At 42.7% G+C, this 14,143-nt stretch overlaps 1 protein-coding gene across 1 annotated transcript in view; it reads right to left on the bottom strand.

Annotated features, from left to right (window-relative positions):
* Positions 1–9,119, bottom strand: part of THOP1 (thimet oligopeptidase 1) — a 68,924-nt gene extending 59,805 nt beyond the window's left edge. The window contains exon 1 of the mRNA XM_082252935.1: positions 8,921–9,119. Within this exon, the coding sequence (XP_082109061.1) occupies positions 8,921–9,113 (193 nt within the window). The 5' untranslated portion in view covers positions 9,114–9,119. The remainder of the gene's footprint in view (positions 1–8,920) is intronic.
* Positions 9,120–14,143: the final 5,024 nt, after the last annotated feature.

The raw sequence follows: 14,143 nt of genomic DNA, 5'->3' as shown, positions 1-14,143 counted from the left end.
AGCAGAGATGCACCTTGGAGCACAAACACAAGGGCAAGGACTGCAACCCATCAGGTGATAGATATAGTCAGGTGTGCAGCATCATCACTGTGCGACACCCATGGAGCAGTAAAGTGATGATGCAATCAGAGTTTTTTTAAGAGGCAGCAGTGTGCACATGTCCAAGATGGCTGCCAAAAGGAGGGCAAGGTAAAACCTTGACAGTACCCTCCCCTCAAGGCCCCCCCCCCCTGCAGAGCAAAAAACAGTTTCTGAGGAAAGCGTGGAGAAGGCTGGGAGCATGAACCCTGGAGCGCCCCTCAGGACCATAAGCCTTCCAGTGCACCAGGTATTGAACCTGACCTCAGAACAGACGAGAATCCAAGATCCTGCTGAGCTCATACTCCTCATGATTGCTCACAGGAATGGGACGAGGGTAAGTAAAGAAGTATAGCGATTCAAACCAGTGGCTTCAAAAGTGACACGTGAAAAACATTGGAGATATGCATGCCAGGGGGAAGACCAAGGGCATAGGCCACCGGGTTCACCTTACGGAGGATGGGAAAAGGCCCAACAAAACGGGGTGCCAGTTTTAGAGTGGGCACCCTGAGGTTGAAATTACGAGTCGACAACCACACCCTCTCCCTGACCTGGTACAAAGCAGCAGATAAACGCCTCCAGTCTGCCTGGAGCTTCTGATGCTGTGCAGAGACCTGTAAAGTCTCTTGAATGTGCACCCAAGAGAAACAGAGGGCACAAAGATGATTCTCCACAGCTGGGATGTCCTGTGGCGAGAACAACTCGGGCAACACAGCGAGCAGGTTGGAACCCATAATTGCCCATGAATGGAGACATTCAGGAAGACGAGTTGATGGCAGAGTTCCTGGCAAACTCCGCCCAGGGTAGCAGATCAACCCAATTATCCTGATGGTCAGAAATGTAGCAGAAAAGAAATTGCTCAAGAGCTTGGTTGGAACCCTCAGCGGTACCACTGGACTGCAGATGGTAGGCCGAGGAGAAAGAGTCGAATACCCAACTGGGAGACAAACTGGCTCCTATGGTCCGAGACAATCTCCTTAGGCAACCCATGTAAATGGAAGACCTCCCTGGCAAACACCAAGGCAAGCTCCTGAGCAGTAGGCAGCCACCTAAAACTGAACACACTGGCACATTTTGGAGAACCAGTCAACAACCATGAGGATAACCTTGTAACCTCGAGGTGCAGGAAGTTCCAAAATAAAATCCATGGCCAGGTAAGACTAGGGATGCTCCCCATTGGGAATGGGATGCAGTGGACCCAACGGAAGGTCCCGAGGAGATTTGTTCTGGGCACAGACCGAACAAGCAGCCACATACGCAGCAACATCAGTGCAGCGAGATGGCCACCAGAACTGACAGGAAATTGCCCAGGACATTTGGTTCTTACCAGGATGACCAGCGGTGTTGGAATTGTGCTACGTGTGCAACAGTCTGATGTGCAACCCCCACTGGTACAAAACATTTGCCAAAGCTGGGTAGTCTGTCGATGCAGGGTCAAGAGCCGGGAGAGTCATCAGCCAAGCCAGGTCATACACAGAGGAACACAGAGAACCCAAGACTGCTAGCAGTGATGCACCTTGGAGCACAAACACAAAGGCAAGGACTGCAACCCATCAAGTGATAGATATAGAATAAAATAGAGATTATTGCGCTAACTTAAAAAATGTAAGCAGCTGACATCAATCACTGAACTAAGGAGGGTGATAAATCAATAAATACAAAAATATGTGCAGCGCTAGAAGAAAAAAATTCCCAACAAAATAAATTGTCCAATCGCAGGAAACATTCCACAAGTAACGTAAACAATTGATGGTGAGAAAAAGTCCAATATATAATGGTGCAAATCATATATAAGTGCAGCAAATCCCGTCACCAGTGAAGGTAGAAATATATTGCGCTCACCAGATGGATGGGACCCCAAAACACCTTATAGTGTAGGAGTCAAACAGGCTTAAAAATGATGGAGTGTCCCCACAGATTTTTCACCGATTCCAACGGCAACCATGCAAATCTCCGGTAGATGGAATAGTTCAGAGATTCCCCTTCCACATGGTGGGTGGTAAAACCGAAAAAAATGGAGGGACATATAGCGTAATATTGCTAAAATCAATTTAATATCAATAAAGCTGATACACTTACAGACATCCGTGAAAGACAGGCATATAAGATGTAAAACAGCTGGGCTGACCAAGTCCTCTTTACATGTTTCGGCATAAATGCCTTTTTCAAAAGATAAAGTCTTTATTTTTTGAAAAAGGCATTTATGCCGAAACATGTAAAGAGGACTTGGTCAGCCCAGCTGTTTTACATCTTATATGCCTGTCTTTCACGGATGTCTGTAAGTGTATCAGCTTTATTGATATTAAATTGATTTTAGCAATATTACGCTATATGTCCCTCCATTTTTTTCGGTTTTACCACCCACCATGTGGAAGGGGAATCTCTGAACTATTCCATCTACCGGAGATTTGCATGGTTGCCGTTGGAATCGGTGAAAAATCTGTGGGGACACTCCATCATTTTTAAGCCTGTTTGACTCCTACACTATAAGGTGTTTTGGGGTCCCATCCATCTGGTGAGCGCAATATATTTCTACCTTCACTGGTGACGGGATTTGCTGCACTTATATATGATTTGCACCATTATATATTGGACTTTTTCTCACCATCAATTGTTTACGTTACTTGTGGAATGTTTCCTGCGATTGGACAATTTATTTTGTTGGGAATTTTTTTCTTCTAGCGCTGCACATATTTTTGTATTTAAGTGATAGATATAGTCGGGTATGCAGCATCATCACTGTGCAACATCCAGACAGCAGGCAAGTGATGATGCAATCAGAGTCTATAAGAGGCAGCAGTCTGCACATGTGTAAGATGGCTGCCAACAGGAGGGTAAGGTAAGACCTTGACAGCTATTGAGTTTTTTACCAGTAGAACTCCCCAGTTGGTATTTTGAACATTCTGGTTTTCTGGCCAGCTCTTTCATGCTCCCCTAATTATCTTTGTTGCCCTTCTCTGGACTCTCTCCAATTCCAGCACATCCTTTCTGAGGGCCGGTTATCAGAACTAGACAGCATATTCAAGATGTGGCCGGACCAGAGTCTTGAAAAGTGGGAGAATAATCGCTTTATCTCTGGAGTGAATCCCCCCCCTTTTTTTTTTTTATACATGCCAGTTATCTGTTGGCTTTGCTTGCAGTGGCTTGGCATTGCATGCCATTGCCAAGCCTGTTGTCCACTAGGACCCCCAGGTCCTTTTCCATCTTCGATTCACCCAGAGGATCGCCGCCTAGCTAGTAACTTGCATTTGTATTTCTGACACCCAAGTGCATTACCTTACATTTTTTAACATTAAACCTCGACTGCCATGTAGTTTCCCACCCCATTATTTTGTTCAGGTCTTCTTGTAAGGTTACCACGTCCTGCATAGAAGATATTGGCCTGCTTAACTAAGTATCGTCTGCAAATACCGAGATTGTGCTGGATATCCCATCCTCTAGGTTGATTATGAATAAATTAAACAGGATTGGTCCCAGCACAGATCCTTGGGGGACCCCACTTTCCACACCCGACCAATCCGAGTACTCCCCATTTATCACCACCCTCTGGACTCGCCCCTGGAGCCAGTTTTCAACTGGTGGGATTCCCTCCAGTCCAGTTGGAGTAAGGATTGAGCCATGATGTGAATTGCTCTAGGGCTATGTCCTCAGCAGGAAGCTCGGCCAGAGTCAGGGTCTTTAAGGCCCCTTGACTTCTTGCTGCTCCCGATGGAATCTCTTTCATTCCAGTTTTGAGTAAAGTCTCAGTCATGAAGGCAGCCTTTCTATTTCTTTTTCCTCAGTCAGGAGGTTTGCTAGAATCTGGGACCTGTGCCGAGAATAATCCTTGTGGCTTTCTGTCAAGTACAGGTAGTGGTTATGACCATTGAACAGACAAGGACTCACTGCTCAAGGTTGTGTAATTGCCTGATGACTCACACAGGTGCATGCCCCGGCTCGCCTCCGTGAAAACTTGATAAAAGAAAAGGAATTGGCAGCACTCCAGGTTGAGTCAAAATCCAGATTTATTGACTGGACATCCAAATATGACAATCGTGACAAGGTAGACGCGTTTCACACACTGACTGTGTGCTTAATCATTACAAAGAAAAATGGATATAACATCTCAATATATACACACACAAAAATCCAATCATCAATTAAAAAACAGGTGATACAAATAAGGGGTAAACCATTTTCCTAATTACCGAGGACACTGATAGACCCATAAAACATCTATGTGAAACCAGTGAAAAATCAAATGTGAATGCTGTGACACAATTGTGTATGAAAAAATATATGTATGCAAAAATTCTGATAAAATCTAAATATGTGTAAACTATATGTGAAAATTAAATGTATTGTGATTAAAGATATGGATAAAATTACCATTGTTTAATAATATGTGTCAATTATAAAATGAGAATAAAAGCGCAAAAAAATATACAAAAATACAAGGAATAGTGAATATATATATTGATATCTGTACAATCCGATTATGTGAATATAAAACTATGAAATAGTTTATTAAATTTTCAATTTTAAAAATGTTTTTTGTCAAATATATAAATCTATTCGTGCATATTAGTTGTATGGGTCAGAAGAAAATCGATCGTATAACATACACAGACCAAACGATATATGTACAATAAAAACAATTTCGAACAATATGGTTTTTAGAACAAAATAAACACATATGATCCTGTGTATATATGCATCAACCGGTCACCCATAAAAACAATTACAATCATATCGGGGTGACCGGAGAGAGATATATAGTTCGAGTTCGCATTCACATTTGATTTTTCACTGGTTTCACATAGATGTTTTATGGGTCTATCAGTGTCCTCGGTAATTAAGAAAATGGTTTACCCCTTATTTGTATCACCTGTTTTTTAATTGATGATTGGATTTTTGTGTGTGTATATATTGAGAGGTTATATCCATTTTTCTTTGTAATGATTAAGCACACGGTCAGTGTGTGAAACGCGTCTACCTTGTCACGATTGTCATATTTGGATGTCCAGTCAATAAATCTGGATTTTGACTCAACCTGGAGTGCTGCCAATTCCTTTTCTTTTATCAAGTGGTTATGACCATCCTAGACGGCAACCTGAGGTGGCTTCGGCATTCTATGAGAACAAGAGATTTGTTTCTGGCATATGCAGGGCCACCAAGGATAACTGGTTCAATGCCATAGATATTGGGATACTTCGAGCATGCTCTCAAGCTACAGCTTTGCTCAGAGTTTTAGGACATATTTGTCACTCTCTCTAGCAGAACCAGCGGGATGAAGTTTTCGCTGGATGGGTAATTCTAGCTAGCTATTAGACTTATAAAGCATAAGGCTTGGTTTCTAGAGAAGCAGTCACCACACACTCATCCAGGAGTGTGTAGGCTTTGTGGGCTCCCTGTGAAAGGGCACCAGGAATAGTTGTAGAAGGATGACATGTCTTCCACTGAAGCTGTTCTGGCTCATTGCGGGCTGTAGCTAACTTCCTTATGCTGTTAATATCTATTCATAGGGTTTCTGTTGGCTATGATTGAAACCCTGCTTTCCAACATCCCACCCTTGTTTTTTTGACTAGTTAGTTCCTAACGTATGCTGCCACGGAAGTAAGGAAAGCGAAAAATTTACTATCAAATACTTATCGTCATTTTCCTTTCCTGATGGACTTTATGGCAGGAGTTCCCTCCCAGACTCATGAGTAGGCTAGTTACGGAACATGGCCTCTGGCTCAGCCTGAAAGTTTATGGGAGTGGGGTCCTATGGGGTAGGAGTGAGGGCGGGGTTATCCAAAAGGTACGCTGCCATGAAGTTCATCAGGAAAGGAAAATTACGGCAAGTATTTGATAGTAAATTTTACATTTTTTTTTTCCCCCATTATTTATTGTTTTCTCAAGGGCAAACAAAGTTAACTGCTTCCAGAGAAAATATGAAGGACAGCACATGTGAGAGTTTAGTTTCTATATCTGGAACCCTACCACAAAGTAAACATGTCATTGAAGACGTATGGAGGCGGTCATTGCCAATTGCCTTGAGAAAGTGCTAGATGCCTGGATTTTATATTGATCCACTGGCTTCAATACTTTTGAAATCTCTGAACATTTAAACAGATAATAAAAGTCAGAAAAAAAGTTTTAGACAGTACCTGCATGCTTGTTCTGGACAAGTAACCAAGAAATGATAGAAGTATTGGAGGCAGTATGAGAGCATTTTCAGAGGAGATAAAAAAGGCACACTGTATGTTCATCTCAAGAGAAATGTCTTGCAGAAGCCAGCCAGTCATAGTAGAGAAGCATGAGAGAATGATGAAGGCCCCTTTCACACGGGGCAGACTCTGTTTTCATTAACAGGGGATGTGTCCGCTGATGGGATCGGAGAGGGCAGATGACAGGTCAATGTCATGTACTATCATGACAGTCACCGGCTCTCTGCTCACAGAGCTCTGAGAACTGAGTGATCAGTGGACTTTGATCACTCAGTTATCAGTCTTACCATCTAGGTAAGTATGATTTCTAAAAAAAAAAGAAAAAAAATGTACTTCTCTTTTAAATTTACATTTAAAAGTGGTGGCATGTAATTATACTCAATAGAGATCGACCGATTATCGGCAACACCGAAATATTGGGGGCCGATATGCACTTTCCTCGATATATCGGAATCAGCCCCTGAGGTTACCGATATTGCCGATATTTAGGGAAAGTGCATGTACCGGGGTGATGCCTGCAGCTAGAGGCATCACCCCGGTACCGGTGTCCATAGCCGATGGTCGGCTGAATTGTAATGACAACCGATTCGGCTGAGAAGCCGCTAGGCTGTCATTACAAGGAGCGGGAGGGGAGCCCCCCCCCCCTCCCGCGGCTCACCCAGGTCTCCCGTCCCACCGGGCATCCTACCTCCACCACCGCCGCCGAAGAATGTAAAAAACTCAGCGCCAAATTTAAAAAAACGGACAGCATTCAAAACAGCCAAACTTGGCGTTTTGAATGCTTTTCAGTGCCGAGGAGGGGTTTGGGGTCTTTTAGACCCCCTAGATCCCTACACAAGGAGTACCTAAAAAAAATAATAATTTATAATAATAATAATTTAATAATAATGTCCGAAAATATTGGCCGATACCCGATGACCAAAATATCGGTATCGGCATTAAAAAAACGATATCGGTCGATCACGAATACTCAACACTACGTAGTGCAGGTTGTAATTACATGCCACTGCTAATAAAGATTGCATTGTATTTTATGTTACCATTACTGTGTCAGAGCCTGCACCAATAACTTCTAATGTAGTTACCCTAAACTTCCCTGCATAGAACTATAGGACAGGAGCATTTGATTTTTCTGTAGCCTTTGTCTAAAACATGGGCAAACAAAGAAATCACCAGTTTACAACAATCCAAAATAACCATTAGGCACAAATGCCAACTGTGCTGAAAAGGACTACGAGAAACTAAGCTTTAAGAAGGATATTTTTGCAGCCAAGAGAAGGGCTCATTAAAAGAATGGTCTCAGTATCTGTGTGCTGAGGTTCCGGAAACCAGGAGGAACTGAGGTTCCCCTTTACCCCCTTTCCCCTCTGCGTTGCTCCAGAAGCTGTAACTCAAGTTTGCAGTACTTCCCTAGTAATATTCCTTCCCTTGGGAAAAAAATACCCAGTCTGCTATTCACAGGGACATAGATCTAAAAATGTTAGCAGCACTGCATAAAACCACATCCCTTGAAGAGATATTGTACTATCAGGGCAATGGGACAGTGTTTGCAAATATTTCGACCGCCAGCCTTTTACACTTATTGTGCAATGTTCCCTCGCCACCTCACCACTGCAGCATTCCAGCCTGCCTGAAAGAGCAAAGTGACAGCATCTCAGAAGCGAGAGGCACCAATGGTCCTGGCTCTCCTTGAGGATAGAAAGGGGAAAGACCAGGTGAAAACCTGCCGACCACAAGGAGAAGATGGAGGCCAGAAGAAAAAGACCCAACCTTTGAAGTTCCAAGCAAAAGTTCCTATCTAAACAGAGGAATTGCAATAACTTCTAAGAGGGTTCTCTCTTTAAATGTGTGGTACTTTTTTAATTCCTGTTCTGGTAGGTGGACCACACCCTCTAATGTGCTATTCTGCAAGATGGTTTGGGAAGCTTGAGCTACACTTGAATTATTTTAAAATTGGGGTTCAATACAAGACCACTTTAAGCATAAAGGCAAAAAAGGACAGCTGCCCCAGGCCCCATTCTAGTTCTAGATAGCCCAACCAGACCCAGGCCTGTTTCTAGCTTGGATCGTAGTGCCATGTTCAGTAGTTCTGAAAAATCACTGGAGGCAAGTATGTTAAAATGTATTCAAATTTAGTAACAAAAATGTAAAATATTACAAACTACCAGCAAATAGCTGTGGTGGCTGCATTCGTTCTTTTTTTCAGGCTGCCAGTAACACTTCCTATCCTTAAGTGACAACACCCACTCTCAACATACTCTATGACAGAAAGTGTTTAGCAGTACAAAATGCCCCCTCTTCTCCTTTCCTCTATAGGGGGCAGGTGTTCTGTAGTTCACATTACCTGGAATAATTCTAACTGAAAAAAAGTCAGCAAAAGCAGAGAGTGCAGGAAGATTTCAGATCACATGATTTCTGGTAGGATCAACACATTTTTTTACACTGATTGAACAGATTTAACAAAACCTGCACAATGTTATTTATTAAAGAGTCTAAAAGGGAGCAAATAAAAGTGCCATTGTTAGGGTTATTATATACTTTAATAATGTATCATACTTGCCTTACCTTTTAAACCTAAAAAAAGAAATATCACTTTAACACCAACATGTTATGCAAATTTGTATCAGTTACTAGCTAGTACAGAATCTTACCTGCATAGTCAACTTCTACATCAGCCAGAGCTTTTAATGTATTTTCATAGGTGACACAGTTTATATCAAGACATCCCACTGTATCATAAACACACTTGGTTTTCTCAGTGAGCTCAATGGTCTTTAGTCGTATCTGTTCTGGAGTTAGATCCCATCTCAGACGGTTCGCTTCATTTTTGAGTTGCAAGTCCATTATATGATCTAGGACAGAATAGAAAAACCAGACTACATAAAAAGAAAAGCTGATTTCCTATGCACTGGGGCATTCCCTGCAATATAAACTGAGTCAAGAAATCTGATAGGAAGAGGCAGACAACTTGGCCAGAGCAGGCGAGAGAAGCTGGGAACTTCTGCAATAAGGACAACTGTAGTAATAAAATTTAAAAGCTACCACGGCTGACCTCCCCTCTTGAAATGCTAGTTACCAGACTACCACACAGACCCAATGGCATCAATATTTTCTAGGGCACTAACCTGGAAAATTATGCAGATCAGGAACTTTTTGTGAATAAACACCAGTCAATATATTTTACCAATCAATACAATTTATGGCTATTTGCTCCCTTTGTTTGTTAATTTAGAAAATCATGAAAAGAACTCTTAGAATCAATATACATCAACAGATATTTAAATGGAACTCCATCCAAAAGAAGTTCTGCTTTAAGTTCTCCTCCCCTGCCACATTTGGCATGTCATTTTTGTTTTCTTTTTTTTTGGGGGGGGGGGGTGCATCTAGTTTTGACAGGTTCCCACCTCCACTCGGATCGCCTAGTTCTCTCCCCCTCCCTTCCCGCAGTCTACTGGGACATGTCAAAGGTCCCAAAAGACTGCAGGACCATGCACAGTGGGCACACGGCTGTGAAGATGAAAGCAGCATAGCCGACTGCCCACAGTCAGAAAGCCGGGAACCAAGAACTAGCCAGGGTGAGGGCATCGTTGGATCCTTAGACAGGTAAGTGTCCTTTTATTAAAAGTCAGTAGCTACAGAATTTGTAGCTGCTGACTTTTATTTTATTTTTTTCCAGAGTTAACCTCCTCCTTAAAGTGGAGTTCCGGCCTGAAAAAAAATTTTAGATAAAAAATACCACGGGGACAGTCAGGGCTAGTGCATTTCAGCAACGATAGCCTCTGAACTGTCCCCGGTTTCACTTACCTTTTAGAAGAAATACTTACCTTGAAAATGTCTTGTCCAGCGCTGCCATCTCAGGTGTGGGCAGCTGAAGCCTGAGCGTACTCTTTGGTGTCCTCTTCGGTGACGTCGGAGTCCCAGAATGCCCTGCTCGTCACTTCCGGGGCAGGTGCGTCATCCCTGCATAGCTTCTGGGCATGCCCAGAAGCTGTTTTTTTTTTTTAACAGAAAAGTTTTTATTTATGTGCAAAACAAAGGACACTCAAAGGAGAAAGACTGGGGTGAAGGTGAGGAGGCCGAAGTCCCGCCACAGGCAAGGAGTAGGGAAGAGGTCTAGCGATCCAGCCAAGGTCCCCATATCTCGTCAAACTTAGCAGGGCACTTCCTGGACATATAGGTTAGTCTATATAGGGGAAGAACCGCATCCACCACCTTCCGCCATTGGGACACGGTAGGAGGATCAGTCGTCTTCTTCCAGTTGGCAAGTAAAGTTTTCCTGGCGTAGAAAGAAGCGTAAAAAATCAGAAGTTTAGTGTGTTTCCCCGCAGGGAGGTCATCGGCTACACCCAGGAGGAAAATTTTGGGGTCCAGTGGGACATCCAGGGTCATTATTGCAGACAACTCCCCTGCAACCACCCTCCAGAAGTCCTGGATCAAAGGGCAAGACCAAACCACATGTATAAAGGAGCCCAGTGCGTTCTGGCATTTGGGGCAACGGAGTTGTGTGTAACGGTCTCTCGCTGAGATGACCAGTGGAATGCCCAGAAGCTGTTTAGCAGGGAATGACGCGCCTGCACCGGAAGTGACGAGCAGAGCCGGTGCAGGCGCATTGATTCCTGGGAGCGATGACGCTCGGCTCCCAGGAGTCAATGCAAGCAGGAAGTGATGGCGGCGGCCGTGTCCACAGAGGGAGGAAGAGGAAGGAAGGTAAGTATATTTTCTTTAAAAACAAGGTAAGCGAATCAAAAAAAAAATTTTTTAATTATTCAATTCTTTTTCAGGTAATTTAGAGCAAGCGGATGGCAAATCTCGTTTTTAGGCTGGAACTCCGCTTTAAGAGAAGAATATATATGACAAAGAAAAAATTGTTTACATTTTTTTTTTAATCAAATCAATTTCTCCAAATCTGATTTTCTTATGGGCACTCATTCTACATGGGGGGGGGGGGAGGGGGTAGTCACTGAAATCCTGGAGCCCATCATAGGCATGGACTAATCCTACCTAAAGAACCCAGGGCTTCAAGAGAATTGACATGATTTACTAAATAGCCCAACAAATTATCATCACTTTGTTGTTCTCTTATTGCAGACTTTTTGTACTCTGGAGTGCCTTTGGGTTTATTCAGGGTTGCCTTGGTAAAATGACTAAAAAATTGCCTAAAAACTGTAGACAAGCTAGCAGGTGGGTGAAGCCTGCCTATTAGTTACACAAAGCCACAGGTTTTTATGGTGCACCATTACAACAATCCAGGCAACAACCAATGATGCCAGCGGTTAATAAGGAGGATGTCGGTCGCATGCATAACATCCTTGTTTGACCCTCCCTGCCCTTCTCCATCAGCACTGGGGTCACATTAGCTGAGCGATGGAGAAAAACTGAGGCAGAAGAGAAACACTGCAATACTAGTCCGTATCAGTGTGCAAAGGGTATTTGCTTTGGAAGAATAAGTCAACTCTAATGTTGGGTTTCCTAGGTGTGTTGATGTTGCTGCGTTAAGTAAAACAATTAGAATTGTTTCTTACATTTTAGAATGGGGTGACTCGAGTCTGTCCATAATTTTAAAAGGATGTCTTGACTGAAAAAAAGGTTGAGAAACACTGTCTTACTGGTTTAGATCACAGCACGTAACTTTATTACTGGGCAAATACACAGTAAAGGTTGGTAACCATTCATTCTCAGGAGGAATAGACAACTGCTCATCTCTCTGTTTTCATTACAATCTTGTATGTTTTGCCAATGGACTTTAGCAAAGAGTACATTTAAACGACAACCCTTAGATTTCTCTTGATCGGTCCAACAAGATAAATCTTTTGATTCCCCCATCTACCTTACAGTGTGGACAGACAAATCTCCCACTGTCGGGCTTTTGTATTCTGACAGCCAGCACCTGCAGCCATCTCATTGAGTTTGACCTTATTTTTACGTTGAGCACTACTGGTAAAAGCACTTGATATTTTAGGAATGTACAGTTGTGTTCAAAATTATTCAACCCCCCAATGCTGTAAAGGGTTTTAGGGAATTTAGTGTACATTTGTAATTGTATTCAGAATGAAATCCTACAAGGACTTTTTAAAGAACCATATGCAACTAAAATGACATCAATTGGTTTTGTAATACAGTAGTAAATGTTTCTTTTGTGAATTCTTCATTGACACAATTATTCAACCCCTTAAAGACTACCACTGTGAAGAACAGAGGTTCATTGAAGTGTTTTCAATCAGGTATTGAAAACACCTGTGGATGTCAGGGAGCAGCAATAAAGCCTAATAAGGACCAATTAGGCAGCTTTAAAATGACTGTGATACTCAGCTCCTTCTAGACATTTACTGGTGTGGTTACAAACATGGTGAAGTCAAGAGAATGGTCCAGGAAGACAAGAGAAGAGGTGATTACTCTTCACAGGAAGGGCAATGGCTCTAAGAAGATTGCAAAGATGTTAAACATACCAGGAGACGCCATAGGAAGCATCATTCACAAATTCAAGGAAAAGGGCACTGTTGAAACGCTACCTGGTCGTGGCAGAAAGAAGATGCTGACTTTGACTGCTGTGTGCTACCTTAAGCGTAGAGTGGAGAAAAGTCCCCGTGTGACTGCTGAAGAACTGAGAAAAGATTTGTCAGATGTGGGTACTGAAGTTTCTGCTCAGACAATACGGCGCACACTGCGTAATGAAGGCCTCCATGCCAGAACTCCCAGGCGCACCCCCTTGCTGTCTCCAAAGAATAAGAAGAGTCGACTGCAGTATGCCAAAAGTTATGTGGACAAACCACAGAAGTTTTGGGATAGTGTTCTGTGAACTGATGAAACAAAATTAGAACTGTTTGGGCCCATGGATCAACGCTATGTTTGGAGGAGGAAGAACAAGGCCTATGAAGAAAAGAACACCTTGCCTACTGTGAAGCATGGCGGGGGGTCAATCATGCTTTGGGGCTGTTTTGCTTCTGCAGGTACAGGGAAGCTTCAGCGTGTGCAAGGTACCATGAATTCTCTTCAGTACCAGGAGATATTGGATGACAATGTGATGCAGTCCGTCACAAACCTGAGGCTTGGGAGACGTTGGACCTTTCAACAGGACAATGATCCCAAGCATACCTCCAAGTCCACTAGAGCATGGTTGCAGATTAAAGGCTGGAACATTTTGGAGTGGCCATCACAGTCACCAGACTTAAATCCGATTGAGAACCTCTGGTGGGACTTAAAGAAAGCAGTTGCAGTGCACAAGCCTAAGAATGTGACTGAACTGGAGGCTTTTGCCCATGACGAATGGGCGAAGATACCCGTAGATCGGAGCAAAACACTTGTGTCAAGCTATGCTTCACGTTTAAAAGCTGTTATAACTGTAAAAGGATGTTGTACTAAGTACTAAGATTGAATGTCACTTGGGGGTTGAATAAAACTGATAATGATGTGAGCACAGAAAAGACATTTGTGGTTATTTCATTATAAATGTTATGATATATTTGTCTGACCTACACGTGCCTCTTTGATTTAATTGTAAGCAGGATGACTGAATGATCAAAATCAATGTCAAACTGGCCAAAACAATCAATTTCATTGGGGGTTGAATCATTTTGAACACAACTGTATAAAATAACCAATGAAGGGGTTCCTGCATTTACCAGTAATATGACCAGAAAATAAATCAATGTATCAGTGTTAGACAATGAGCATGAATTGTAGCTTTAATCTACTTCAGCTCTCTAGATGTACATAGTAGCAGTAGCAGCTGTAAGTTTGTATATCTTTTGTTCAGCAGGCTACTGGCTCTATTGTAAAAGTGATCTGGACAGCTGCCTATTCACTTTCAAAGTACACGCAATCTGTGCTTAGCAGCAGTGGAGGGCAAGGGAGACAATAGGGGTATGATAGATGCC

The sequence above is a fragment of the Pelophylax lessonae genome (genome assembly GCF_965119305.1).
Source record: "Pelophylax lessonae genome assembly, chromosome: 1".
In the NCBI taxonomy this organism is placed as follows: domain Eukaryota; kingdom Metazoa; phylum Chordata; class Amphibia; order Anura; family Ranidae; genus Pelophylax; species Pelophylax lessonae.
This window is presented reverse-complemented; position numbering and strand designations above follow the sequence as displayed.